The sequence below is a fragment of the Strix uralensis genome, chromosome 6 (genome assembly GCF_047716275.1).
Source record: "Strix uralensis isolate ZFMK-TIS-50842 chromosome 6, bStrUra1, whole genome shotgun sequence".
Taxonomy (NCBI): domain Eukaryota; kingdom Metazoa; phylum Chordata; class Aves; order Strigiformes; family Strigidae; genus Strix; species Strix uralensis.
Window position 1 is genome coordinate 7,724,066 of NC_133977.1, and position 27,608 is coordinate 7,751,673.

At 42.3% G+C, this 27,608-nt stretch overlaps 1 protein-coding gene across 5 annotated transcripts in view; it reads right to left on the minus strand.

The window, feature by feature from the left end:
* Positions 1-27,608, minus strand: part of UNC80 (unc-80 homolog, NALCN channel complex subunit) — a 133,601-nt gene that overhangs the window by 50,118 nt on the left and 55,875 nt on the right. For 2 of the 5 annotated variants that reach the window (XM_074872617.1, XM_074872616.1), the window contains exons 24-36: positions 27,179-27,314; positions 24,486-24,619; positions 20,063-20,228; positions 14,732-14,832; positions 11,516-11,713; positions 9,328-9,435; positions 8,441-8,579; positions 4,884-5,065; positions 4,374-4,505; positions 3,667-3,853; positions 2,661-2,792; positions 1,989-2,132; positions 432-532 (exon numbers count right to left, since the gene is read on the minus strand). In XM_074872617.1, coding sequence (XP_074728718.1) covers positions 432-532; positions 1,989-2,132; positions 2,661-2,792; positions 3,667-3,853; positions 4,374-4,505; positions 4,884-5,065; positions 8,441-8,579; positions 9,328-9,435; positions 11,516-11,713; positions 14,732-14,832; positions 20,063-20,228; positions 24,486-24,619; positions 27,179-27,314 — 1,860 coding nt within the window. Of the gene's footprint in view, positions 1-431; positions 533-1,988; positions 2,133-2,660; positions 2,793-3,666; positions 3,854-4,373; positions 4,506-4,883; positions 5,066-8,440; positions 8,580-9,327; positions 9,436-11,515; positions 11,714-14,731; positions 14,833-16,340; positions 16,545-20,062; positions 20,229-24,485; positions 24,620-27,142; positions 27,315-27,608 lie in introns of all 5 variants that reach the window. The other 3 variants (XM_074872615.1, XM_074872614.1, XM_074872613.1) reach the window with 3 other exon arrangements.

Sequence of the window (27,608 nt, forward strand, 5' to 3'; positions counted from 1 at the left end):
AGTCTCACTGTCTTTCACCCAGTCAGAACTGGTATGCCTTTCTTCCCTAAAGCTTAGCCATGGCACTAGAAAGCAGTCTAATATGCCAGGGAGAGACAAGGCCACCCCCATCTTTCAGAGAAAGCTGAACAGAGTGGCATGGGTGGAGGCATTATTGCCTATGTTAGATAGAAAGGGTTGTGCTTCACTAAGCAGCTGTTCAAAGTCTGGCTTAGAGCAAGTCAGATTCTTAGTGGTGGTAAATCAGCTTTGTCCCATTTATATTAGTAGACAAAGATTGAAGCCAACTGATGATATGGCCTAAAAGATTTTGAGCTACATTATAATAGCAAATGTCCTTCTCCAGTGATGCCCACAGAGTGATTCTGCTTGCAGCTGTGCTCCGCTGCTCTAAGCGATACATACACCCACTGGGGAGAGGAATAGTTCACCTGTCGGTTGCTGATTGTGAGCTTCTCAAGGAAATGGCGCAGAACTGTAGAGGGGTCTTCAATTAAGCAGTTCCACAGGACCTGCTGAGCAACAGCGCTTACTGTAAAAGAGAAAGAAAACAAAGTCAGAGCCGTCTCACTTGGAAAAGCCTTGAACTGGCACATTTAGATGCAAAAGTTCATAACCTTCTACCACAACTGTCATGTTTTGTATTGAAACACACAGGAGCCTCTTTGATGCACTAGGATTCCTGGCCACAAGTGCATCTCAAGCAATAATGAACCTTCCCTAACTACTGATGATATGACAGGAAACACTTCACCACTGTAGTCAGATGAATAATAAAGAAATAACTGTTTGGATTCACATCTCCAGATGGACAAAACTGGCAATTAAAAAACATAAATTCATGTACTTTTTTGTTCATGCATAGAAGTTCAATTTCATGGTGATTCATTGAGTGATTTTATCTGGTATTGGCGAACAGCATTAGAGAATCAGCAGGGAATTGTGTTGATGATCAACTCCCCACAGCGTAATTAATGGCAATCCTGTGAAGATTCACAACAATAGAGAATTATTCATTATTTTGTTTTCAGTACTCCGTTCCTGATCACAAAATGACACATACATTATTTAGGTGGCTGACTACATCCACCCAAAACTGAATAAAAAATGTAACAGAAAGTTAAATGTGCAATCAGCTGACATGATGAGTGATGAGAAGTGAAGGAAGGGCAACAGTCCACCATCTATAAACATTTTAGAGAAACAAATACATCACAAACCATAACCAAAATGTTCAAGCTGTGTATAGGTGGCTTACTGTTTGTCATAGGATCAAAGAAGTGTTGGTGGGAATAGACCTTGGGAGGTCTCTAGTCCAAGTCCCACTTGGAGCAGGACTGTCACCTACACCAGATTGTCAACCATGACTTTTACTAGCCAAGGCTTGATAATCACTGTGGATGGAGAATCAACAGAGATTGCACTATGCTCCTGGTTATGAAGTTCCTTCTAACTTGAACTTCGCAAGTTGTAACCTCTAAGTTAGAGTTCCTTTAATTCTTTGTTTCATTTTCATCACACCAAACAAGCCTAACTTCTGCAATCACTTCTTACAAAATACCTAGTTTAAGTGTCTTATCATCCTGGTATCCCCCCACTAGACCCTCTTCAGCTTCTCAATATCTTTCTTGAACTGGGGGCTTTTTTAGGGCCCCAAAAGAGCCAAAACCCCTGAAAACCAAACACAAATAATGGAGAAGAAAAGGAAAACCCCTACAAAGTCACATTTCTGTTGTGAATCGACTTTCAAATAGTCTGTGAGGTTTTAAAAGATTATTCATTAACTTCTTAACAAACATATATACTCATAACAATATATAGTACAGAATACTTCTAGGAAACAAGAACTGTGAGCAAATGCAAGGTTGTGTTACACCTCTTTTCCACTTTAGTTATGGCACTTAACAAATGTAAGCCATTGTTCAAAGTGCTGACAGGTTCTGCCACCCTTGAGCAAGAATCCTTTGAAGTTTAACATAGATCAGTACCAGCTACTCCATCCTCCCGGACTTCCCCATCTTCCATCAAATGGACAATGGGGAGCACTGCTGCACAGATACACGCTGGAAACACAGCTTGAGGTGGTTGTGGCACATGATGGTTTGGAGTATGCTCTGTAGTGTGTTCTTCATCTGGAACATTAAGAAGAGTAGAAGATGAGTGTTAGTGAATAAGCTGTGGTATTCTCCAGGCAGGTTGGATAAACATTTATGTTAGGTGCTGTACAAACAGAACAAAATGATAGGCTGTCTGATCACTGTTCAAGCATGGCAGGTTTACTGCTGTTTCCAAGAAGAAACTTGAGCCTCCAGCCAACTTCTTGATCAAGAATTTTCATTGTAAATACATATATTTCCTATTTACATTTATTTTCTTGTAGCGAACCCATTTCCTTTTTGATGAAATCCCATTTCATTACCACTTTTCAGCTGGAGTGCTTTCCATGGCACTAGTCTCTAAACAAAACATGAGAGGTAAGGGAGGACATTGAGACAGCAGAGGTGAATAAAACAACACAGGGCAGTAATTTATTATAAAGTGGCTCAAGGTTGGGAATACATTCAGCAAAAGGAAATGCCACCAGCTTTACGGGTCAACAGGAAAGGCTTACAGTGAATGAAATCCTAGAAAAGGATGCTCCAAAGTGAAAGTCAACCCACCTTCTGCACTGACTGCTGACCTCACTGACCAGACAGAGCCACGGCGGAAAGAATAGTTCCTATGAGATGTACTGGAGGTGCAGGAAGGGCTCACAGAGAGTCGGCGGGAGGCCAAGTTGGCAACTTCTTCTACTGACAAAGAGAACAGGAAATGTCAATCCAGATCCAACTGACAGACTTTAGGGAACTTTCTGAAGGACAACACTTACAACTAAATTGCAACATTGGAAATTCAAGTCACGTAACACTCAAAAGGCATAATTTAAAATCTGTGAAGATTTGTCAGGTAATTTGCTCATGCTTTGGGAACCAGCAGAGCATTGTTCCATAAGCGTGTTCAGTGCTTCAGTGAGTCACGTTGTAACTGAGTTGGCTCTATACTTCTTTTCATCTACATCCTGTCAACCATCATGGTTGCTGGTGCTTACTTTTTCCTAAGAATTGGGACTTCTGCACACAGATTTCCCAAATATGTCTAGATCTGAACATCACTGTACTCACCTAATGGCACATGCCTTGGAATGCCTTTAATGAAATATTTGTGCTCTATTAGCCTGGACCAGGGGCAATTCAGTCTATCCTAAGCTACGTGTCTTAAGACAGGTACTGCCAAAGGGTGATTCCTCCCACCCTTTAATTATTAAGGGGTTAAATTTAGGAAAAACAAATTTCATTCCTAGTATTGAATATTCTCATTGTGTTAAATCCTGCAAGATGCTGGGAGCTTTGAGATGTTAAATGCTGGCAAATTTCACTGAAGCTGCTGGTAGAGGGGTAAGGGGCACACAGGGAGCACTCAATACGTCCAAGGTTTTGTGTTTTTCTTGCACTAATTTTTAATTACACTTTTTCCCAATGACTTGGACTCTTCAACAAATGGATGTGGTTGTGACTTTCCTAACACTAATAATCAATGTTCCTGGATATCACACCCCTAAACAGTGCCCTATGTTGGTGGCAGGTGCTCTCCGGTTCCTGGAATGCAGTTCCTGGCCCTGGAGCACACCTTCTTCTTCCTGCTCTGAGCTCGGTGTGCAGGTTGGCTCGTAGCAGGCCTCCTGAGTGATGGGGATGGCAGTGATGAGACTGGCTTCCCGCCCCAGGCGTTTCTTCTCTTCCTCCTGCTGCAGGTTCTTCAGGATGTGCTCTGCTCGCTGATGGGAACGTGACACAGCTCTGGCTGAAAATGACTTCTGTCGGGAAGAAAAGAGAAGAAACAGCCTGAAGCTGTTAGCTCAAACGCACACATTCTGCATTTTCTGCCAGAGACCTCAGTGACATTCAGCAACTCGGTTTCTAAATACAAATCAGCCTAGTGCTAGCTGAACAGAGATTCACCAGGAGGGTTCTCTTGGAGCTATGTCTATAATAAGCCTTGGTACAGACTTCACCTAAGAGACACACATGAACCAGTGCAGAGAAAACAGTTCAAGTGAACTGTTCTTCTCTTGGAGAGAGAACAGCTGTGTGCTCCCAAGAGCTGAGTTCCTATCTCTCACAGGGATATGATATGCAGTACAGTACCTCATTGAACAAACAGAAAAGCCTTATGCCCATGTAGAAAATTCTGTATGCCCTACATGGACTGTGTACTAGATTTTTCCCAGCTGAGGAAGACAAGAAAACTCAGAGTTTAGTGCACATCTTTTGGCTTAACTTCCGCCATGCTGCTACAGAGAAAAAACAGTGCTTACTCTCACAATGTCTGCTTACCGACTGATCTTCATTTATAGGATCTTGCACACTCCCACTGCACTGAGGGACCCAGGGGGGGTCAAACATTGGCACAGATGGCATCCCCAGGACAGGAGAAGGCAGAGTGAAGTTTATACTTGGAGGAGGGATCTAAACAAAAACATGAAAGACATTTTGTCACAGCAGACTATTATTATAGTCAGTACTGCTAATTAAACATGAGCACAAGTACCCAAGACATTAATTACCTGCTAATTTTTGCCAATCCCACATGTCACTACAATGTAACACCATGTATGACACACATTTCTTCCTTTCTCTGATGTTTTTCCTGACCTGTGTCCCCATTATACTCTCCCCACTTTATACTGGAATTCTACATATCACCTCCCCCACTAGTGTGACTTACACAACCATTTTTTTTCTCTAAACAGATTTTCAAGCAATTTCATGGCAGTGTGTCATTACACATCTATCCCACAAGGCAAGCTGTTAACCGCAACATTGTGTTTCATGTGTCCTAGTTACCTTAAAGATCTGTTGTGCTCCCTCTTCCATCCTTGGCCAGACTTGATACCTAAACCTCCAAAGCGTGTGAAATTTGAGAATGGCATTCAGTCTTTGCACTGTCTCCGGGTGATGAAATTCGGACATCAGCATGTCAGAAACTGCCTCTGGCACTTTCACAGCACACAGCAGGAACATGGCAGCTGCAGGGAGAGAACATCTGATCATCCGTTTTTCTTAATAACGTGTTTATTTGGCAGAGAAAAACTGCAGCTATACAACCCCCCACCCAAAGAAACCTAATCTTGGCTCCAGAAACGAGATCAGCAGTCTACCAGACCCAGTGAAAATTGTACTGCTTCATGAAACCAAGCACGTGTGATTCCACCTTTTGGAGCCACACAGCGTTACATGTGAAGCTTGTAAAAGCTTCTGAAAAACCTGCTTTTAAAATAAAATACAGCTTTGTTCTTCTCACTAAAAATCTCAGTCATTGACTGGTTTAAAATAAGAAGCATCTCTTGAAGTAACAGGACTAATTGATTTCACTGCAAGTAATTTCTGTGATGATTAACAAAGGCTGGTTTAATAGAAGCTCTGCCTTCCCCTCAGATCAGGAGGCAGTGCCCCAGTAGAGGTCTTACCTGTCCATTTTCATGGATGAAACAAGAAAGAAACGTTCTTAGTTAAATGGGCCCCATGCAATGATCACAGTCTGCCTCCAAGAGAAAACTGAGTTGCTACGAATTGTGAGACAAAGGACCAGATCACAATGGAAAACAGCACGATAGAAGCTGAGCTGGCCCATAGTTGTTTCAATGGAGCATATCTGAATATAAACAGATATAGTCAAAGTCCAGCCTGATGGAGGCCAATTCATTTAGATGGTGTCTGAGGGACACTGAGCAGGAAACAAAAGCAGAGGGAACAGTGTTCCTGTGGGAGTGCAGTGGGTGTCAGAAAGTCCATGGCTTCTTTGATCAGTAGCTCACCACAGGTCACTGGAGACAATTTCTCTAGATTTGATTGCTGTTCCTCCACAGTAGAAAGAGGACATTTGCCATCGTGTTTGCCTCAACTTATTCAGAAGGTGCCAGGCATGAGAGCTGTGCTGATGGGAGGCAGTCTGAACATTGCAGAAACACAAGGCTGCTCTTTGACTGCCTAGGTCCTGCCTTGCACTGCGAAGACTCCCGTTTCTGCTTCAGATCTGTAGGGACCCTCCTGTTTCACCAGTTCAGAGAACTTTCTACTCTTGGTCTTTTCAGTGTAGTTATGTCAAGTAGGACTGATTTAAAAGTGTGAGCTCACACTGAAGTAACCAAAAAAAGAAATACAGCCTTGGAAGAGGTCAGTAGATGGTACTGTTGTACACCAACACATCTTTTTGTCCAGCTTGTGGATAGAAACATTATGGGTTTTCAGGTTTTGACCACGATGAATGTAATCTATGCTTGGGCTGAAATAACTCGCTACTAAAAAAGCTACTACAGACCCTCAAATGGATTTTAATCCTTTCTTCAGGAAGGGGAGAAGGAGGAAGATGAATCTCAGAGGCTGCTTTGGAGGAGCAGCCAGCTAGGAGTCCTCAGGAAGAGCAGCAAAGCTTTGTTCCCTTCCCTGTGAGCCATGGTAAGTTTTTGATAAGAGAGGAACAGTATCCAGAATTAATCCCCCAGAAAGGGACTTGAAGGGGAGAAAGCAGTGCACTTTCAGGCAGCTTGTTTCTCTTGTTTTGCTCCTTTCTCTTCCTGTCTGCACAGTTGGCCTGGGAAAGGCAAAGGTAAAGGGAAGAGCACAGAGAAGAACTGTGGGCTGAGGAAGTGCCCTGTGCACTGGTGAAGCAGATGGAAAGTGAGAGAAGCATGAAGAACATGAGACTTGGAGTCAAACAATGGACTTCAGGGCAGAATTCATTGCCAGCTGTGGAAAATGAAGGACTGGTAAACTAGATTGAAGTGTGATGAAAAGAGGAGAGATGTCTGAGGAGCACTTCAAAACTCTTGCATTGTTAGCAGCTTTTGATAAAAATGCCTGTAATTTAATCTTCAGTGTAAGAAGACCTGTGATGGCTCCCTTAGGCGTGCAAATCTGGGGAAGATGGCAATCTTTAAGCCATCTCCTTGGATGCTGGGGGAGGAGAAAGGTAGAATTCGAAAGTTGTGGGAGACTGGCTTACAAAGAAAGTTGATTGCTTTATGCTTTATTTAAGCAGTCTGTGTATTGTGTGTGAGGGATGTTCACAGTTTCTAGGGTTGGGGCTCATGATTTCTGAACATCTGGTGTTAGCACACACTGGCTATGAGTGTTTGGACAGGACAATAAAACTAGAAAGGAACTCCTGAGTCACATCATCTAATTCTTTTCACAAACTCTTAAACCTAAGTGCATTTTCTCTCTTTTCTGGTGGTTAGAAATCTTTTGTTTTCCAGATGAAAAAGGTCATCAAAAGTTCATACTCATCTTTATGCTACCATGGCTTAAATAATTGTTCCTCCATGCCTGGTCTGCTGTATTTATGGAGAGCAACAGTATCCCCTCCCAGTCGTCATCTGAATCCATTAAATAAATATCCTCATCATATAGACTCTTCATTCTTCCTTCTGTCCCAACAGTCTTTCACTGTACCTGTCCCATGGAAATGTCTCTTTCTTCAGTGACCAGAATTGTGCATGGAAGTTCTGTGTTCTAGATAACTGTACAGTGTGCTTTACAACAATATTAATACTTTGAATCTCTAATGAAATACCTCTTCTGACACATCCTGACTGTGTTTATTGTTTCCACAGCTCAATTCTGCTCATTAAGTCAATCACCATCTGGCCAAGTGATATACTCTGAACCTATATCAGTTCCATGGGAGAAGATCCAAGCTCATAACAGAAAAAATCTTCTTATTAGTTTGCAAGGACATAGTCTTACACTTCGTAGTAATAAATTTCATCCCATGTCTGGAATTTCTTTTTCAAGGTAATACTCTCACAGGTATATGATGTTCTAATCTTCTGTCTTAAAGATGCCTCTCAACTATGTGTCATCAGCAAATGTCATCTGCACAATTTAATACCAAGTGGAAATTGACTATTTAGATAAATACCATACCATAAGACTAATTATTGAGGAACATTGCTGTCTCCATGTAACATGAGAATTTTCCTTTCAGGGTAACAGAGGAGGTATGACACTTCCACTCTCATCGCCTTTCTCAGTTTTTGTATATCAGCCCTCAACTGGTACTGACAATTTCCATGAGGCAACATAAAAAATACTTCAGTAATCTCTGGACAGATTACATCACTGTGTTTCCTCTGACTAGAAACCTAGCTAAACACAAATACTAATTTTGATGCTCTCTAATCACCCACAACCAGGGTCTGAGAGATTGCCTTCCTCATACTTCTGACCACCTCTTTTGTACAGAGCACAAAACACATGAAGGTCTATGAAAACCAAACAGCCCCCAAGAAACCCTTGGTGGCATTCAGACTCCTCCACCACAAAGCTGTCTTGCAAGGCCCTGTGATCTACTGTGAGTTATGCAGCCAAGGTAGCTATACTAAGTGATTTTGTTCTCTTACCTGCTGCTCCAGCCATGTGCTCATCCACACTGAGCAGGAGCTCCCATGCTGCTGGCTGGATGTCCCCATACATCTCTTCTGTGAGGATAGGAGCTGCCTTGATTAGCAGTGACAAAGGTGCAGGGGAGAGGCTCATTACCTGCAAAAAAACAAGTCATGCCTTACAGCTGAGTTGTGCAAACTACCCACAGTGAACACACTCAGTAATTATGCCCTAGTTCTGGTCTGCAGATTACCTACTGATAACCTCTAGTTTCAGCCATTTCAGATAATGTTCCACCTAAGAATGTTGCTTTCAGCCTACAAGGAAAGAGCAGTGTTTGCAAGCTAGTTCCTTGAGTCTTTTGCTAGTCACTCATGTCACCAAAACACTGATAAAGAGGACAAAAGGAAAGCTGGAACTCTCCCAAGGCAGTGCACAAACACTGATACAGATCCATGAAAATCTCACAGACTGCCAAGAACAGGCCTGTGAAGGGCCTGTTGCTTCTTCAGGAACACTGAACAAGAAAGAACAAAGAAAACTCTTGCTGAAAACTGACAGGTTGTATTTAAACACATTTGTGGATTGAATTTTTTTTTACTCTTTTTTTTCTATTTTTTTTTTTTAATCCCCAGTTTTGATGTATGTGTTGCTGTGGGAAGCCAGAGATGCAGACTGCGATTTAATGGAGCTACGTGTTTAAAGGATTCTTTGATGGGGTCACCTTAAGAGGCTTAAATTTAGTATTACTCAGCTGGGGAAAACATTCCGGTCTGAACTGATTGATATTCAGGAACAGTTCTTCACATGGGCTTGGAGATCCATATACATTTTCCTTCCTGTTGCAGTCTAAAGTGACATCCATGCATCAGCCTCCCTAACTAGCATACGGCCTAGTCAGTACCTGGTGCCTGATGTATTTTAGCATTCCAGAGTCCTTCTTCCCTTCCAAGTTGATATCAATCACTCTCTTTTTTAGAGAAGGAGTTCTCAAGCACGACTTGTCTGAGCACTGGAAGGAAAAAAAAAGAAAGTGGAGCTCACATTTCAGTCTCCCAAAATGTGGAAAGGGAGGAGATCATGTACAAGAGGAATTTCCATACACTAGAAGCCGTCTAGTACCAGAGCTGTAACACTAAGCCTTCTCCTGTGCTGACAACAGGCCTAGTATCAGTGAGATGCTATCTCTCATGCAATTTTCTTCTCTTTTTAACAATGCTTTTCTGAATAAAAGCGTAAGGCAGAAGCCAATAAACCAAATGAGGAATGTGAATGTGCGCTGTGTAATCTTCACAGGCGGCACACCCATGTATTTCAGGAGAACAGTACTTTAAGCAGGTTAGAGGTAAAAAGTCTACAGCTTCACTCTAAAAACTTCCCAGCAGAGCTGTTTAGTGTGTACAACAATGATTCCTCTCAGCTACATTTATCTTCTTTTCTTCCCCAAAAAGCATAAGTGACAACACATTTCAGGACTTGAGCTCATGCCTGCCTGAGAGTTGTCCCTAGCAGATTGCCAGTGACAGTGATAATGATAAGTCCTTTTTATGTTCATTATTCACAATACCAGGGGCTTTTTCCAGAATTCTGGGTTGCCACAGACCCTTCTCCTCAAGTTAGTAGCCTGCTGATTAACACAGGAGTCCTCGTTTATCAGAGAGCTCACAAGCCCCATGGAGCACATAGCCAGGTCCACATATTGCAGCTACCTCTAGCCTTTCATTCTGCAAGCTGTGACAGTAAAAGAGAGGTTCCCCTGGAACCCAGATAAATGTGGAAATGGTGCCCATGCAGTCAAGAGAATGACCACACTTGGAGAATACCAGAGCATGAGGAAGCAGGATGAAAATCTACTGTTACATAAAATTCAAAAGTTATCAATTGCTCTCCCACAGTGAGGTCTGTACAAACATGGTGCATGTGTTTGTAGGAAACCTTATTATCCCCCAACCTCTTTTTTCCTTGCTCTTGCTTAAAGGCTTTGATGGTTTGATGGATGATGAAATGTATATTACTTTGCCATGCAATTCAAAGTTGGAGATGAAACAACACACAGTAATGCACGGTGTTCTTTTGCTACCTTTCATGAACACTGCCAGCTGCTCATCTCAAGCCTGCCTTCTGTGGAGGAAATGACTGTCCCTCTTCCTAAATAACTAAGTGATACACTACTTTTCTGTGCCAGACGAAATATATGGGGGTTACTGTTCCCAGGAAAGCAGAATCATGAGCTGTTGTTCCATCTGCTCTGTGCTTTGTTCCATACAAATACCCTTCGATTTTCTAACTTGACAGGAAACAATCAATCCACTGTTTGATGAAGAAACGTTATGAACTTGTCTCCTACTCCTTCATTTTCCACTTCCAGGGACGATAGCCTCTTTACCCAAATTAAATCTTCATGACAGTTTCATGAACACGTTTGTTTTCAATGTTAATGAAAAGTAGTTGAATGACTCCACCATTACAAGCATTCAGAATAACTGTAGTCTGTCTGTTGTGGCCAGGAATATGAAAGTATTAGCCAACTGTTGGCATGACTCAGTTGGTACCTGGGTGGGCACTTTACTGAAAGCAGAGATGTATTTCCACTGCAGTTAAAGGCACCACTTATATGGCTGAAAGATCACAATCTTCTTTGAATAGCCCACTGAACTGGTCATCAAAATGTCACTAAAGAGACTGTAATGTTAAAGATTAATGTATACAATTCTTGGAACAGCTCTGAGAGCTGAGATTTTACAAGAATTTCAAGAGTGATTCTTATTAACCAATGAGAAGAAACATGAAAAAAGAGACTGGACTCCAGGGGCTGATAAGTAGAGGCCATAAAAGAATATTAAAATTAAAGTCAGGTTATAAGCTTTTAAATGACCTTATCAGCAACTAAGATTCTTCCCAAGCAATACACATTACATTCCCTCCATAATGCTAAATGACTTAATAGGGTTTTTTACAGCAAAGTTGTATTTAAGAAGGGCTGTGCTCATTTTTTCATGAAAGAACTGTTAGAGTACATTATTCAGTCTTTGAAGGTAATTGTGACCTGCCCAGACAAACCCCCCGACATTCAGATTTTTCCATCTACTCACTTCCTTTTGTTTTTTGCCTCTTGCCACATTGTTCAATGTGCTGTTTTCTCGCAGAGAGTCCACTGTGTCTCCATACAGGAGTTTGATGGCCCGGACAAGGCGAGCACAGGACCGGCTGTGATGGAGGTAGCAGTGTGGGTGACAGTAGTCAATGTGGGTACATATGAAACTTTGCTGGTTGCATAATAGGATCATAACCTTGAAAAGGAAAAAGAGAATAGTGACCTATAGAAAAGGGAGTTACACAGAGAACTGCATAGGACAGTCAGTGATGGGGACAGTCAAGCTACCTTTTCCACAGCCTAGCTGGGGAGGCATGAAGCTCAACACAGCTTTTTGAAAAGGTATGGGTGTCCGTGCAGAGCTCCATACTTGCAAGTGGTTTACAAACTAGCTAGGCATGGCTAAAGAAACATTAGTGTTAACAAAGCAGACAAAGAGAGAGAGCTGCTGTAGATGTGTATGTTTGGCTGGTGGCAAGATTAAGGCTGAGGAAAACAGTATTCTCTCAGTTTGCAGAAAAGCTGTTGTACTGCCACTCTGAGATGGGGACTTAGAATGGCAATTGTCAACTACTCAATCATCATTAAAGATGCAAACCCACCAGGTTCAGGGGTTAGTTTCCTTCAAAGAATGCGAAAGGAAATGTCTCAGTTCGCTCTCAAGTAGGAATAAGCTGTGCCAGTTGTTCTGCATATGCTTCCCTCACTGTGCTTGGGTAGGCCCATCCAGCCTGGCTTTATGTTAGCTGGCTCAGTTACTATTTCTAGTGGTGTTGCCATATGGCAGCAAGGAGCTCTAAAACCCATCTAAGAAAGAGTAAATATTTGGGCATTTAGCTATTCTGAGCCCTGCTTTGCTGCAGCAACACTGCTATTAGTTCCTAACTAATTAAATAAAGCCAGCCTTGGGTAAGTCTACTCTCCAGTGGCTGCTCTCTGGTGCAACTCAGAGCATTTCTTCCCAGAGGAACAAAGCTCAGTCCAGCAGCCCTTTGCACGTTGGTCTTCATGTTACACACAAACTCAGTAGCACTTTGAAGAAAACACACAGGCATCCCCAAGCCATTCATGCTGCAGGTCATAACTGACCTTTATGAATCTTTCTCTTCATCTTACAACCTAGTGCAGAAATACCCAGAACTACCAGAAAGAAGCTATCCCACCTTTTCCATCCATTTATGGTCTGTGCAGCTGCAGTCTGCTGGCGCTCTCAAGTAAGGCAGCCACATGACTCTCAACCATCAAACATTTAGGCTTCTAAAAAGTCAAGAGCTTAATTTAAAATAAATGTGTGCTCTGTATGTGTGGTTATTGTCTTTGCCTGCCTGTTGTGGCCTCGTATTATTTTGGGGTCAATCAGGAATAACTCAAGCCACTAGTGTTGTATCAATGTGCAAATGGTATAAATCTGATCAGCATTGTATAGCTTCTACCCAGTCTCTGGTCCACTGTTATAACTTACAGTCATGATACACTGACACAGAGTGAGGACATCACGCTCTGGGCTGCCGTAAAGGACAGCTAAAGGAAATGCTGGTGCATGCATAGAAGCAACTGGAACTAGTGATCCTTTTGAGTGGTTTGCTCATGACCATTAAGTAAAGCAGGTTTTTGTTTTGCCTGTAGTTTTAGTGACCATCCACCCACACCTTCTTTCCAACAAAGAGAAAGAGAAAGTTCTCATGTGATATTGGTACTTGCGTGGCATTAACTGGAACGGGTGATTTTTCAAATCTTCCTTTCTCCTATGCAGACTAATCACATGTAAAGTGAGACAAACATCTCAAATTCCCTTCAGTTTATGCCTTGTATTTATCAGTCCATGCATCCTCCCACACTGAGCAAAGGCACTGTGATTTTTCCTAAGGTGCTAGCTAGGGAGATGCCTTTTTCCTCTAGCAATTCATCGCCTAGTACACGCTGTCATGTCTAACATACTCAGTTTAGTATACTGGAATTTCCAAATGAGGTGTAAGCATTACCAAGAGCATTAGAGTACTGACAGAGAAGCAGGGCTGTTCAGGGACTGAGGTACTAACTTGGAAGACATGACATTCCAGTTCACTGCTCTGCCACTGTCTTCCAAAAAAGACAACTATCAAGAACTGCTTCTGCGTCACAGTATTGGATTAAGCCTGTTCTTGCCCACACCCCATAGGAATGGCACAGCTGAGAGCAGACTATGAAATACTTGGGGGAAAGAGGGGGATATCAACTCATTATTGGCAGCTGTCTTTCCCAGAGGCAACTCAGAACTCAAAAAGCATCTGTCCTCATACACATGTGCAGGGTACAATCAATTTGTGCACAGGGAGTCAATCCAACTTTTCTGCAAAGCATGTGCACAAGAACACACTGACTGTACTGCACCATCACAGCATGCCATGAGGCAACAGAGGTAGAGGTGTACAGTCCTTGGATACCAGTGGATTGAACTATGTAGACTTGGCCAACTGACTTTTGGCATGTCTAAATCATAGGAACAGAAATCCCCAAAATGGATGTCTTAGGCCCCGCATGACCAAACCATATTTCCACTCCCCATCTGTTGGATAGAGTCAAAACTACACAAGGCCCTGTTGGGTTAGACATTGAGATAGAATGCATCTAATGGAATCAAAGAAAATGTGCCAAAATTAAGGTTTCTTTTTCCTCACAAGGTGCATAATTAAGCTCATTGCCATAGAGTTAATGGAGACAAAAATATATAAATTGGCTCAAAAAGGGATTGGAAAAACTCCCTAGGAAAAAATCTTCTGGTAGTTAGTAAACATAGTAGTCACAACAGGACCTCCAGCTCAAGTAGCTTCTAAAATGTCATTTCCCAGAAGCTGGGAGCCCAGCTCACACTGTTGCCCATTCTGTTACTCTTCCTGAACTACCCGCTGCTAGCCATGTTGGAGATAAGAGACCGAGCTACGGATTTTTCAGCTGAGGTAGCATGGCTGTCCCTCAGTGCCCAGAGAGAAATAGTCCCTTTCCCCTCACAAACTACATATGTGAAATAGTCAGAGGGAGCAAGACAAAAACTTTCTGGTTTTAGTCCACTTTAGAAATGGTAAACAGAAAATTTCCAAAGGTCGCAGCTTACTTACACTTCAGATCCTTGATGCTACATGGAGAAAGCACAGCTTGTGACCTGGTTATTGCCCACACAAAGGTTTTCCTACCGAAAATGCCATCCTTGAGAGCGCTGCCGGCGACTCATACTTACATGCAGCCACGACATGTTCCGATGATAGTTCTCCTCCGTGCCTGTGTTGCTCAGCACCTCGGGCTCAATGCTAGGTTCGCTCGCGCTCCAAGGGCTCCCTTCTTCAAAAGAAAAATACCCAAAAGGTGGTTGTTTTTACTGTTCCCTATGTGCTTTAAGACTAGGGACAGCACTTGTAAGCCAGGCCAGCCTTGTGGGAACAGACCAGAGTACACAGAATATGCCACACTGGAAAGACTGTGTTTGGACACCCCTCCCCAATCCTTGTGTTATGCTGGCTTGACAGTTACAAGAACCATATAGACCTGGCTCGCAGGCCATCTTGTCAGTAGCAAACACTGCTCCCTCCCCGCTTTTTTCTTTAATGGAAGGGGAGAAGGTAAACAAAAAACATCAGAAACAAATTCTTTGCACCATTCAGATGCTGCAAATGGTTGGTTTAATGATCTGCATTGACTGGGCTCTGTGGTTAAAAATGTCAACAAAAATCCAACCAGAAGTGGCATTCAACTGGAAATGCCAATGGGCAAAGTCATTGCTAATTGCCCATGGAAACTGCTAATGTCATGGGGATGAAAGGGGAAAAAAATCCTGATTCTAGCACACTAGTCCTAAAGAATTCAGTCAAGGGAGAGATTTCTCTGGGAACTTCATTGATCCCTGTGTTTACTCTAGCCATTTCATAACTTATGGGCCTCCTATAAAACTAAAGTTAACGCTGTTAAGAGATGGCTGGGGATGAATTCTGGTTTAGCCTTTCTTTCTCCTCTTTAAGTGAACTGTGACTTGCCAAAGTCTACAGAACGGGCAATCCCACTCTCCATGTTCACCTACTGAAGCATCTTTTGGACAACATAAAAATGACCATTAAGCTTGGGAGGTTATTTCAGCTCCAAATGTATCCAGACCATAGTTTTTGGTTAACACCCCTAGCAGAGGGAACACCTTTAGTTCAACTGTGATGGAGATTTCTTGTGGCAGGATGCACATTTGGTTTCCATAAGATAAATACATGGTGATCCATCTTTTGAAGGCTAAGGAAAGCATTTGTAAACCGTAAAAATATATGTATATGCCAATATGTAGAAATATAGTATGTAGCACATACGTGTTATGTTCTACATATAGGACTATATATATTACATGTCATATGACATGCCTAAGACATCATATCCTACACAGAATATGAAGTGCATGTCCATACATATATATATATCTCCTATCTGTTACTATGGACAATAAAATATCATATATGCGTATGACCTCATGTATTCATATGGTTTAGGGGTGTGTGTATGTGCGTATACACACATGCATGTGCTCCCCTAAAGACAGCATGCATTTGGCTGGCAGGCACCAGCATTCCAAGAGTTCATGCTCTAACACGGAGCTCTGAATTGACAACCTGAGCACGGAGCTGACGCTGCACCCCAGATTTGAACCGTGTTCCTCCCAGGCCCTTGTTCAGGCAGTCCCTGAAGAGGACTCTAGGTTTTTCCTAGCCTGCTGGGGTGGGGGTCTCTTGTCATTTCTAGCTCTGCTGCAATCACATCAAGAGTTTAGGTCCTGCCTATTGTCCCCTCCCTTTCCACCCACTCGTCTAAGTTACCTATATCAGTGACAGTGTCCCTGCTGTGGGACAGCTGCAGCTCCTCATTCTCAGACTCTGAGTCCTGCCGTGATAACTTGGTGCTCTTTAGGCTGCCGGCCCGGCGAATGCTGGAAAGGGAACCCCCCTTCTTCACCCGGAAACTGCGGGTTCCTTTAATCTGGAGCAAGCGGGAGCCTCCTATCCTGATCTTCCTGCTGGGAACTGTATTAAAAGAATAAAAGAGGACTTTTTTCCCCTTAATTTTTCCCCATTGAAAAAAGAAAGATATCCTGGCCCTCCCCTCCCTCCCGACCCTTTGCTGCCAGCCTGTATTGCAGCGTCTTTTCTTCTACCAAGGAATGTGGGGCCAGAGGCTCCCTCCAAAGCCACCGCCAATGCAGCTCTGTCAGTCAGGCAGTAAAGATGCTTTACGGAAATGTGTTCAGCGCCTCATTTCGTGGAGACCTGGTACGTCACCTCAGGCCTTGTCTGTATTTGGAATTAGCCCTCGTTCAACCACCAGCAAGTAGAGTCAGCTGCTCTAACAGAAACCCAAAATGTGGACAAGGAAAACCTACGATTCACACCAATTTGAATCAATTCCTGCCAGGAAACAGGATCTGCCCAATGGATGTAAATTGCAGTTTTCTTTGCCAGCCCCTGGGGTTTACATTAGTGCAGAATCACTTCTTGCTAGGGATAAACGGCTGAATCCCAAGCATGAACAAGGCACCATGGACAAACCTATTTTCCTGTGGGCCTGGGTTCTGTAAACCTCACTGAGCTCTGCAGTAGGATCAATTATTTATTCATACAGCACGTGTGACTGCAGTAGTAGTCTGCTTCATGAGGTTAGCACACAAGACTTGTTTGAAGTAAGATTTGCATAAATCCGTGTCTCTGCATGTTACTCTTCATCATTAGAATGCTTTAGAGGAAACGGGAGCACGTAGATCCTCTCCTTCAGACAAATCAGCAGCTTTCAGGCATTAACAACATCCATTGACACTCTGCATTTTTGATGAGCACAGACATGAAATGGTTCAATGTTCAAAGCACCAACCGTTTGCACTTTCATTCTCCTCTTAGTTCAAAGGCAGTAAATGGCAGTATGTCAGTCCAAATGTTGCAACACTCAGTCATTTTACTGCAGATCTAATCAGGCAAGGCCATGTGTGATTGATTACCTTTTGGTGTGTTGTTGAGAATGAAGAGGATACAGCTTTTTGGATACCATGGGTAAGCAAAATATTTTAATAGAATTGTATTTTGCCTTCAGGAAAAATCAAATACACCTTTACTCCTGCCTCCAGAACCCAATTCCCACTCCCATTTCCAGTGGCTAATGTCCTGGCCGAAGACAGCTGGATAGGTTTTAAGAGCTACTCCTCAGTCCTCATGAATCAGCTGGGCAAATCACTGTTGAGTGACCAGAGAATCTCCCTCCAGTGCTGAGTTCCTTAGCAATCACTACTCCATGAATTCTGTTCAGATCAGCCTCAATACGTGGCTCAGTTCCCCGATTGCAAAACCATTTAAGCATTTGTAACTGCATTTCATGAAGTCTGCAGAATCTCGTTTTAGCACCCAAATGATCCTCTGAGAGCCTGCATCTACCTAGCTTTAGTGTCTGTATTTCAGACCTACCTGAGGCAGATTCTATACAGTAAACTCGTAGCTTTTGGATAGCTGTTAAGCCACGCCTCGGGTGAGCAATGAGAGCAAAGTTTTTAACACTCCGGAAAAAATGAAAGGAAACAGATTAGTACTCATCAAAGAGGTTGAGATAAAGAAACCTGTCACTTCAGGCAAGAAAAATGTAGTTACATTCATACAATAACATTTTCTTATCTAGAAAAGTGTAAATTACAAAAGATGCCTCTGCATCTGTTATGCTTGGCCCAGGTGGATCCCCAGAAGAATATGCTTTGGCCAGAGAAAATAACATAATTATTGTAATTTTAAAATAAAACATTATCTTGCATTTATTTAGCTTCCAAAACACTGCAAATACATTTTTGCTAGGGTATATTAGTATATTAGGATTCAGCCTTCCTACCATAACCACTTTTCCCATCCCTAAAATGTAGTAAAGAGGCATCTTTAGCAAAGGAATACTACATGACAGTTTAGGGAAAAGGGAGAATGGGAAAAAAACCCCAACTAAAACTGCAGGGAAAATGTCATTTAACAGAATCAAGGATGCAGAAAGTTAATACTATCTTTGCAAAAATAACTCAATTCTGCATTATGCCTGTAGCACAGTAACACATGAAGGAAAACCTAAGTCAGCATTGTCTCTAAAAAAACTAGGGTAGTTAGAGATTGGCCACCAGCATTTTCCAGCAGGACTGTGTGCTTGTAGGCATTCTCCCACTCAGGTAACATCCCAGTGGATGGAACTGCTGCCTGAGAGGCTGAAAAGTGATTTCAAGTAATTGTCATAACTATCTTCAAAAAAAACCCCAACCCCAAACCCAAGCTTTTCCTCATCTAAATAGTTAGAGATGTCTTATCCCACTGATCTTAGACTATTAGACAGACCATAAGGCTGTGTGTTTCTCTGGGCTGCCAATACGCCAAGGGTACAAAAAATGAGGTTGAGCATGAATTTATCCAGCTCACCTTTCTTAGGTGGATACCTAGCTGTCTTCACAGGAGTAACTGTCCCATCTGACACACAATTTTGGGGGCAGTTTTATACCATGTAAGTCTTGGAAGCATTTCTAATATTTTCTCCAGTAATTGTGGCAGGGTCACAGCTGAAGACAATGCAAACTTTATCCAAAGCCCCTGAAGTCAATAAAAGCTCCTCTGAATCATTAATAGACATTACAATTCCTAGAGGATAACCAGCCACAGACTCCATCCTTTTCAAACAGTCATCAAACATTTATCCTTTTCAAACAATCATCAAAATTATCATTCAAACATCTACACCTTTACATGGCTATTATGAGACAGAATTTAAACAGTTCTAGAAAACTTGTTAGAGGGAGAATCATTTACAGGTAACGGTCTGGCAGTTTAGCCTCTAATTGCAAATACGCACGATGACTGTATATTGTATTGCAACACTTGTACCATCAGATAGTATGTGAGTTTTGCATGAGATGGCTCAAAAATGGAAACAATCTGCTGTTCTCAGCAAACACAGTGAGCTTGAGGTTTGCTTGTACAGTATACAGTATGTTGGTAACATTAATCTGCTAGCCATCAAAAGCCACACAGGTGTGTGTTTTTCATGTGGTAGCAAAGAATTCACGAGATCAAGCGATCAACCACTAATTCTGTGAGATGCCATGACTTCCAAACCAGTACAGATTTTCACAGAAAGATCCCAATCTTCCCTCCTATCTGTGGTTTTCCCAAAATGAAAAACTGTAATCAGAATAACAAACAAACAAGAACACTTTTGATCTTTATTTTTAAAGTGAATCAAATAGTGATGCTTCTCTCATCATTCCACTGAGAATTTCAGACAAGGCATTCTCCTTTTTAGAAACCTTGCAATGCTCTCAGTCAGTTTCAGTCATAGCAGCGTTTTATAAAATTTAACATCTTTGCTTCTCACATTTGTTATATTGAACCCTGAAGGCCAGAAGCGTCTCAGAAATGATTCAAAGCCACGTGACTCCATGGCTGCCTGCTTTTTAACACAGTCTATGCAAATGAAAACATAAAGTCAAGCGCCACTTCACAAGCCCTGAGAATACAAAAGCCTTATTGTGCTGACAAACCTTTTTTTTCCTCGAAGCCAGCCTCAGATTTGAGGGTGTGGCTGCTGCTGTGCAGGGAATCCTTTGAATCTTCATTTTCATCCAGAACCCCAGCAAAGCTGATCTTTCTTTCATACCTGTGCCGGTCCATCTCAGGGTCCAGACGCAGCCTGCAGCTCTCAAGATCCTGTAGAGGAATGTAGACCACACAGATGTGCAAGCAGTATGAGCCCCCATGCTTTTCAACTTAACCATAGAAGCTTCAGGAAGAACTGATTCGGATGGGAATTTATTTTTATCACACCATTCTCCATCTACCCTGACACTTTCTAATCCAACTGCTCTTTGGGCTTGCAGCACGCTGAGCCACGCTGTCGAGATGGAAGAGTTAACAGGTGTTAACACACATTTCTGGTTAACAGTGCTGAGTGAATTGGCACCCTGTCTGCAGGCTCATCGGGGGGAAAACACATCAGTGGTCCCTGATGGATAGGTGGCAATAATGGGTGGTTGTTGCCCGAGATGCTGGGTGGATCGTTAGGTCTCTACTCCAAAAGGCTTCCTGTGGCTGATGAGGGAACTCATTGCCACTGTACTCATCAGAGGCAGAAAAGCTGAGAGAAAGCTGGCTGACTGTGACAGCCACGACAGTGTGGCCCAGAGCAAGCTTTCTGTGTGCAGATCAGGCTGAAAAGACACAGTGGAAACCAGGAAGTAACAAAATGTTGGCTGCACTTAAATTCTGGAAAATGAACAGCATTGCACCAGAGAGAAGCTAGTTTGCACCATCATTTGCTCCTATTAACAGAATGGCACCATTTATGCCACCTACTGGCTAGGAATTTGGGCCAAAAAAGCAAAAGTCCTAAGGTTCCACAGCTATGGATTATCATCCACTTTCTCTAACCACAGCTAGAAAAAGTGGAAGAAAGACTGTGAACTCTCACACTGGCAAACACAGTTAAAATGCTGGGCTCTTTAAGAATATCATTTGTGCCTTTTGACTGGGGTTGTCATCAGCTTTGAGATCTCCGCACCCAAAATGTAACTAGATGAAATCTAAGATGACACAAAGATCCTTGCTGTGAGTAAATAGCTGATGAATGTGAATGATAATATTACTGAAATTATCCAAAATAGTTATTCTGAATAAAATTCTGTAGGCTCAAGAGATCTCATACTGGAATTTTCATAAAAAACTCCTATAGAAGTTACTGGGAGCTACTTGGGTAGTGACAAAGTCTGCTACTCTAAGAGCTGGTATGAAAAAAAAAGTCTTCTCAAACCTATATTCTAGACTGAGCTGTGCTGAAATAGGTTAACTAGCCTATCTAACACCAGCTGAAGATCCCACACCATTTGCAGTCAGCTTTGCATCTCCAGGGAAATTATCATAAATGATTGTCAGAAAAGCTAACAGTCTATCGCCATATGGGAAATATTTTGAATTTGCTCAATAACAAAACCTGGGACATAAAAAGGTGAGTGCCTAATGTAATGGTTTGTAGTAACTCTAGCACTGAAAAATTCCATGTAAATAGTTTAACATGTATCTAACAGAGTTTAGGATATGAAACAAAGGCTAAAGCATTTCAGGATAAAAATCTGTGATGACCTGTGTCTGAATTACAGCAGCTTCATAAATTAACATGCACAAGCTGTGCCATGATAGCAATGTAGGTGTATTCTTCGGGCATGGTCAGAGTTCCCCTCCCTGGAGTGTTCTCTGTATTACTCCTCCCAGCTGTTTGTCAACATGCTTACACTGGAAATTGCTGTCCCCACAAATTAACCGACAGAATGAAATACATCCTCTTAGCACACAGTCAGTCTGACTCTTATCTATCTTCAGCAACTGCTAAGCTAAAATGAATGTCTTTCCACCAGAGCAAATGACAAGTTTCAGTTCTCTGGCTCTACTGTGGCAGCAGTAGGCTCCAAGAGAGTGTATTCATCACTCCCAGCCATTCGCAGAGTGAGCTTGTATCTACTCCATCAGCTTCAGTAAAAGGCTTTGTTGAAACTTTAGTCAGGTCTGCCTACCCACACAGGTATGGGTGCTTATGCCCTCAGCCTGGCAAGTCTGGATGGACTCTGGGTAGTTAAACTGCTTCATCACAACTAGTTCAGTTGTGAGGCTGCTAAGTCTGTGCTCATATCTATGGAACAGATGTGCCTACAAACACCAATGGAAATGAGATTTGCTCTACTGGAATTTCAGCTTTATGGACCATAACAGTATGTACCTGATTCTCTTGGAAAGGAACCATCACTCCATAAATACAGAGACTTAGTATTTTAATCTGGAGTGCTGTTGGCTCTTTCCCCGCCCCCCCGCCCATACAAAATTAAAAGAAGCACTCTATGGCCATTTTCTCTAATAGGCTCTTGCATAATGTGACCTTAAGGTTTCTTCTGCCTACGCACTACAGAATAATTCTTCTTTCTTCTCTCCCATATACAAGTCTGAAAAGCTATTAATCAGTTGCATTTCTAACTGGCACAAAAGCACAAATTTCTGTTGACCTTCATTACTCGACATATTCTTAGTTCTAAGCCTCACTACTCTACTGAGATGAATTCTAAACCCTGGTATTATCCTGCTTTTGGATGCAGTCATTTATTACGTGGCAAAAATATCAACCAAGTATTTAGGAAGACTTTTGGTGAATATATCCCTGTTTTTTAAAATTGCCCTTCTTGCATACCTGGGGGCTGAGTCACTTAATCATTGGTCATCTACAGCCTTTGAAATTAATTTCAGACCCTAATTACAATAATGCACAGCTAAATCAGCCTGTCAAGCAAAACTGTCATCAGCAAAATTTGATCTAAGTCTGTCATTAACAAAAAACAGGATAGTTGGGCTAAATCCTTCATGTTCGCTTGGAAACTTAACTTCTCATTCTTTCTTTTGTCCTCTCATTCTTTCTATTGAGAGCAGCCCTGCGGAGAAGGGCTTGGGGATATTAGTGGATGGAAAACTGCCTATGAGCCAGCAATGTGCACTCACAGCCCAGAAAGCCAACCGTGTCCTGGGCTGCATCAAGAGAAGTGTGGCCAGCAGGGCGAGGGAGGGGATTCTCCCCCTCTGCTCTGCTCTTGTGAGACCCCACATGCAGTGCTGTGTCCAGCTCTGGGGGCCCCTGGTTGAGTGGGTCCAGAGGAGGCCACAAAGGTGATCAGGGGTCTGGAGCACCTCCCCTGGGAGGACAGACTGAGAGAGTTGGGGTTGTTCAGCCTGGAGAAGAGAAGGCTCCGGGGAGACCTTAGAGCAGCCTCCCAGTACTGAAAGGGGCTACAGGAAAGATGGGGAGGGACTCTGCATCAGGGGGTGTAGGGATAGGATGACGGGTAATGGGTTTAAACTGAAAGAGGGTAGATTTAGATTAGATATAAGGAAGAAATTCTTCACTGTGAGGGTGGTGAGACACTGGCACAGGTTGCTCAGAGGAGCTGTGGCTGCCCCCTCCCTGGCAGTGTTCAACGCCAGGTTGGACGGGGCTTTGAGCAACCTGGTCTAGTGGAAGGTGTCCCTGGCCATGGCAGGGGGGTTGGAACTAGATGATCTTTAAGGTCCCTTCCAACCCAAACCATTCTATGGTTCTATGATTCTTTATCATTTTTATCCTGATTTCCTAAAGAAATTAGGCTTAAAAGCTAAAACTGTGTGTCTGTCATACAATTCTCATCTCATTCCATGCTAACCACCTCTGAAGTTGATCACCTTCAACCCAATTTGACAAAAGATAACTGAGTGCCTGTGTATTTTGTGAAACAATGGGCTGAAGACAACTTTAAACTACATTATTAGACATAAGAAAATCCACATAAGAATGAACCACTGGAAATCAGATTTCATGGGTTCTGCTATTCACAAAATTATCATTTAATCAATCATTTAGCTTATTATTCATGCCAGGATTTGCCTGTGCCTCTCTCAGTCTCATGGAGGTTTATTTCTCTCCTGGCTTCTTTGTTTCTCTCTTTTCCTTTCGCAGTCTCTTAAATTCTGTGTCTAACCCTAACCAAAAATCTGCAACTTTTAAGCTCCAGTAAATTCTCTGTAAATCATCCTCTTCCTTTCTCTAACTGTCCTGTTCAGTTCTCTGTCAACTGGCCCTCCTGATCAGCTAGGTAGTACGTGAGCTGTCACTTCCTGCAGTGCATCTCCCACACCCCTCAGATCCCCCACACTCAGTTACTCAATCCATCTGCTGCCCTCTTCTCTATTTCGAAGCTTTCTTGAACTTCCAGTACATGTTGTGCTCCCACAGGCTTATCTTCTGAATCAACCCATTTGATGTGCCCTACCCATCTTCCATTCACCAGCCAACGGGGTCAGAAATCCACTTGAGTTATTACCTCACCCTATCTCTCCTCAGTCAGAGCTCAATGACCTCTGTGGGCGTGGATCCCTCTACAATGTGTGTCGTCCACTTACCACAAGAGGCTCAGTACGTGGCCTGGGCATGTAGGGAAAGGTCTCTCGAAGGAAAGTGGTTATCTCCAGGAGAAGCTGACAGGCTGCCATTTTCAGTGCAAAAGGACAACAACATTTGGTAGGATTCACAGTGCCTAGGAAAAAATATTTCTGTGGTGAGCAAGGAGATTATATAAAACCTGGAACCAAGAGGTGATGGACATTTTCACATATGGTGCACAATGCGAGCTGCACTAAGAAAGAGGAAAACCCAGACTTCTACCTATGCTGCTTTTCCTACACTAAAAGGAACATAGTCAAACAAATTTCAATCCATGTATTTATCAGCACATGCAATAGCACTAACACACCATAGTGTACTATAGTATATATTACTTCACTATATATATATATACCAGTATACCATAGTGTACTATAGTCTATATTATAGTATATTATGGTGAAGTACCTAATAAACTAACATGATCTACAGCATTTTGTATACACTACATTTAAAGTTAATACAGGTTAAGAAGTAGATACACTTCTTCCCCTTTATAGTTTTGCATTCAGCCAAATCTTCTGCAGTTCTTGAAAAGAGGCACTTTCAAATATAGGAAAATTTCTCAAAATACATGGAGTTATGACTAGACAGCAAACAGGTACTGTGACTATTTTTAATTACTACCCTGATAACTGAAATGACAGCCTCCTTTGAAGTCAGCCTTCTTTATTTGTGCAAAGAATCCAAGTGCTATTTAAAGATAACCAAGAAAAAAATCAAACTGTTTAATCAAATGATATATTCAAATGCTTAATCTAAAACAAAATGGGAAAGGGAAGAGAGATTATCGAAACACTTGAAGTTTTGTCTCAACTGAGTCTAAACAATTGGCTTCAAAAGCCCTACACTTTGTAACCCATCTAATGCTATTCAAAGATTGAAAATATGAAGGATTCTTAATCAATTTGAAAAATACTATTCAGAACAATGGACAGCAAAAAAAGTAAATAAAAAAATTAGTTGTGAGGCCAACTAACCACACCCATTTTTTAATAATGCCTGGTATTACCATCTATATCCATTTCAGAGAGATTTCTGTTTTCATTTGCTTTCCCCCCTGTGTGATCTAATTACTTTTTGCAAAGAAACAGTCCAAAACAAACAAGTGAGAGGACACTGCAGGGATCAGATAAAACCAGATTCATTCTTGCTAATTCCTCTGTACACATTACCAGCAACGAATTATGGACTTTGTAGGGACTACAATAATCTGAACTACCAAATACAGATGAGACGTACAGTGTAACAGAATATCCAACTGCATATTTTATGCTCCTCAGTCTACACCCTACAGCATACAGGGCAGCTTTCGAAAAATCGCTGCCTTCAGCAAGAATGCAGATCAGTTATTTTCAGACCCTGGTTTTCAGGACTGTACTTGAGTTTTTAAATGGCTTTCTAGACCACAACCTATTCTCCCTGCTTGTCTTAGGCCACCCTTTTACAGCAGCTCCCTATCCCCTTGAGTGCCTGGTATCAGTGGCTGAACATGGACAAGAAAGCCTATTCTGTCACTCAGTCATGGGAATGCAGTTGTTCATTCATGGTGCAGGAGAGGGAAAATTTTGGGTGCACCCTTCTCCTGCTTTGGATATACCTCCTGAAGGGCCAATAACATATCCAGAACAGCCACCCACATTCATGTAGCTGCCAGCGCTGGCACACCACATAGTGGCACATGTGAAGGTCTAGCTTAGGGCCAATACCTTCTCTTGAGATCATTTTCTAGAAATGCCATTTCACTGCTCCCACCTACTCCTCTATACATCAAAGTTGGCCTTATGCAGTCATAAGAACAAACCCAGAACCACAGAAAAAGAAACCAGAAGATACATAAACAGTGCTAGCACACTACATCCAATGGCAAACAACAGTACGTGTACACAGGAACCAGTACATTACAGCACACATGTATATACAAATGGTGTCTGGAGAGGACATAATGTTTGTTACCACCTTCACCTACACCTACAACAGTATGTGTTTTGACTTAATTTATTTTGATTCACATGGTTTATAATAATTTGCATGCCTATCTAGACTTTCAGAATCAGTGATCTGTCACCCCCCTCCCACCCTTATGTACACACAGGCACAAATGTGTGTGTTTTAATCATCTGGTTGTTATACAGATTTTTAATGATACTCTTTACACCACTGTGCTATATTTCTGCCTGAGAATCAGGCAAATATACTGAAGTCAAGATTTAAAAGCCTTTGGTAGAGCTGTGCCAATTCACATCAGGTGAGGAGACAACTCATCAGTGTTAAGAAACAGAAAAGCAGCTGACCTTACACAAATATTTTGGCAGAAATAACTGGGAAGGATGGGAGTCTGAACTACTTTTGGCACTCAGGTGACAGCAAAACTCAAGAAATAAATTATTACCCTGCTTATAATTGCAGTTGCCAGTATACAGGATTGCAACTCACTGCCTGGTTTCCCCCCCTTTTCCTTCAAAGTCTCTCAGTGCTGCTACCCATCTGTACATCCAGGCACGGAAAGAACAGGGGAGGAAGCTGGGGTGAAGGTGAGGGACTGGAAAATACAGCTGGGTGGCAAGAGGATGAAAAGAGAAGAAAAATTAAGTGCTCCTAAAGCAGAGGTTCTTACAAGCGGGGGTTCTTGTAGTAAAGGGAGTCTCCTTACTGTCATCTAAAAAGTCTTCTTCCTCATCCTCCTTTCTCAGGCGCCTCTTGGTCTCCTCATCATAAATGAGGCCCAGCAGGTTGGCAGGGCTCTCACTCTCAGCATGGCACAGCTCGTTGAGGCGGACACCGATTGCCTGCAGACACGGAGAAAGAGAAAGCACAAGGAGGTTAGAATTTCAGCCCAACTCACTGGTGGTCAAGAGCTGTGCCCCACGAAGGCTGTGGAGATGTTCCAGCCGGAACAGAGTATCCTGGCTTTAATTTTACTGTCTGTAAAGTAGAGAAAGGGATGACAGGAGATTAATTGCTATCAAAATCATAATTTATACCCCCCTTTTTTTAATCAAAATTTGCAAACAGTGTCAAATTTCAGGATGAAAAACTTTTGCAGATTTGCTTAAACAACAAAAAAACTCAACAAACCAGCG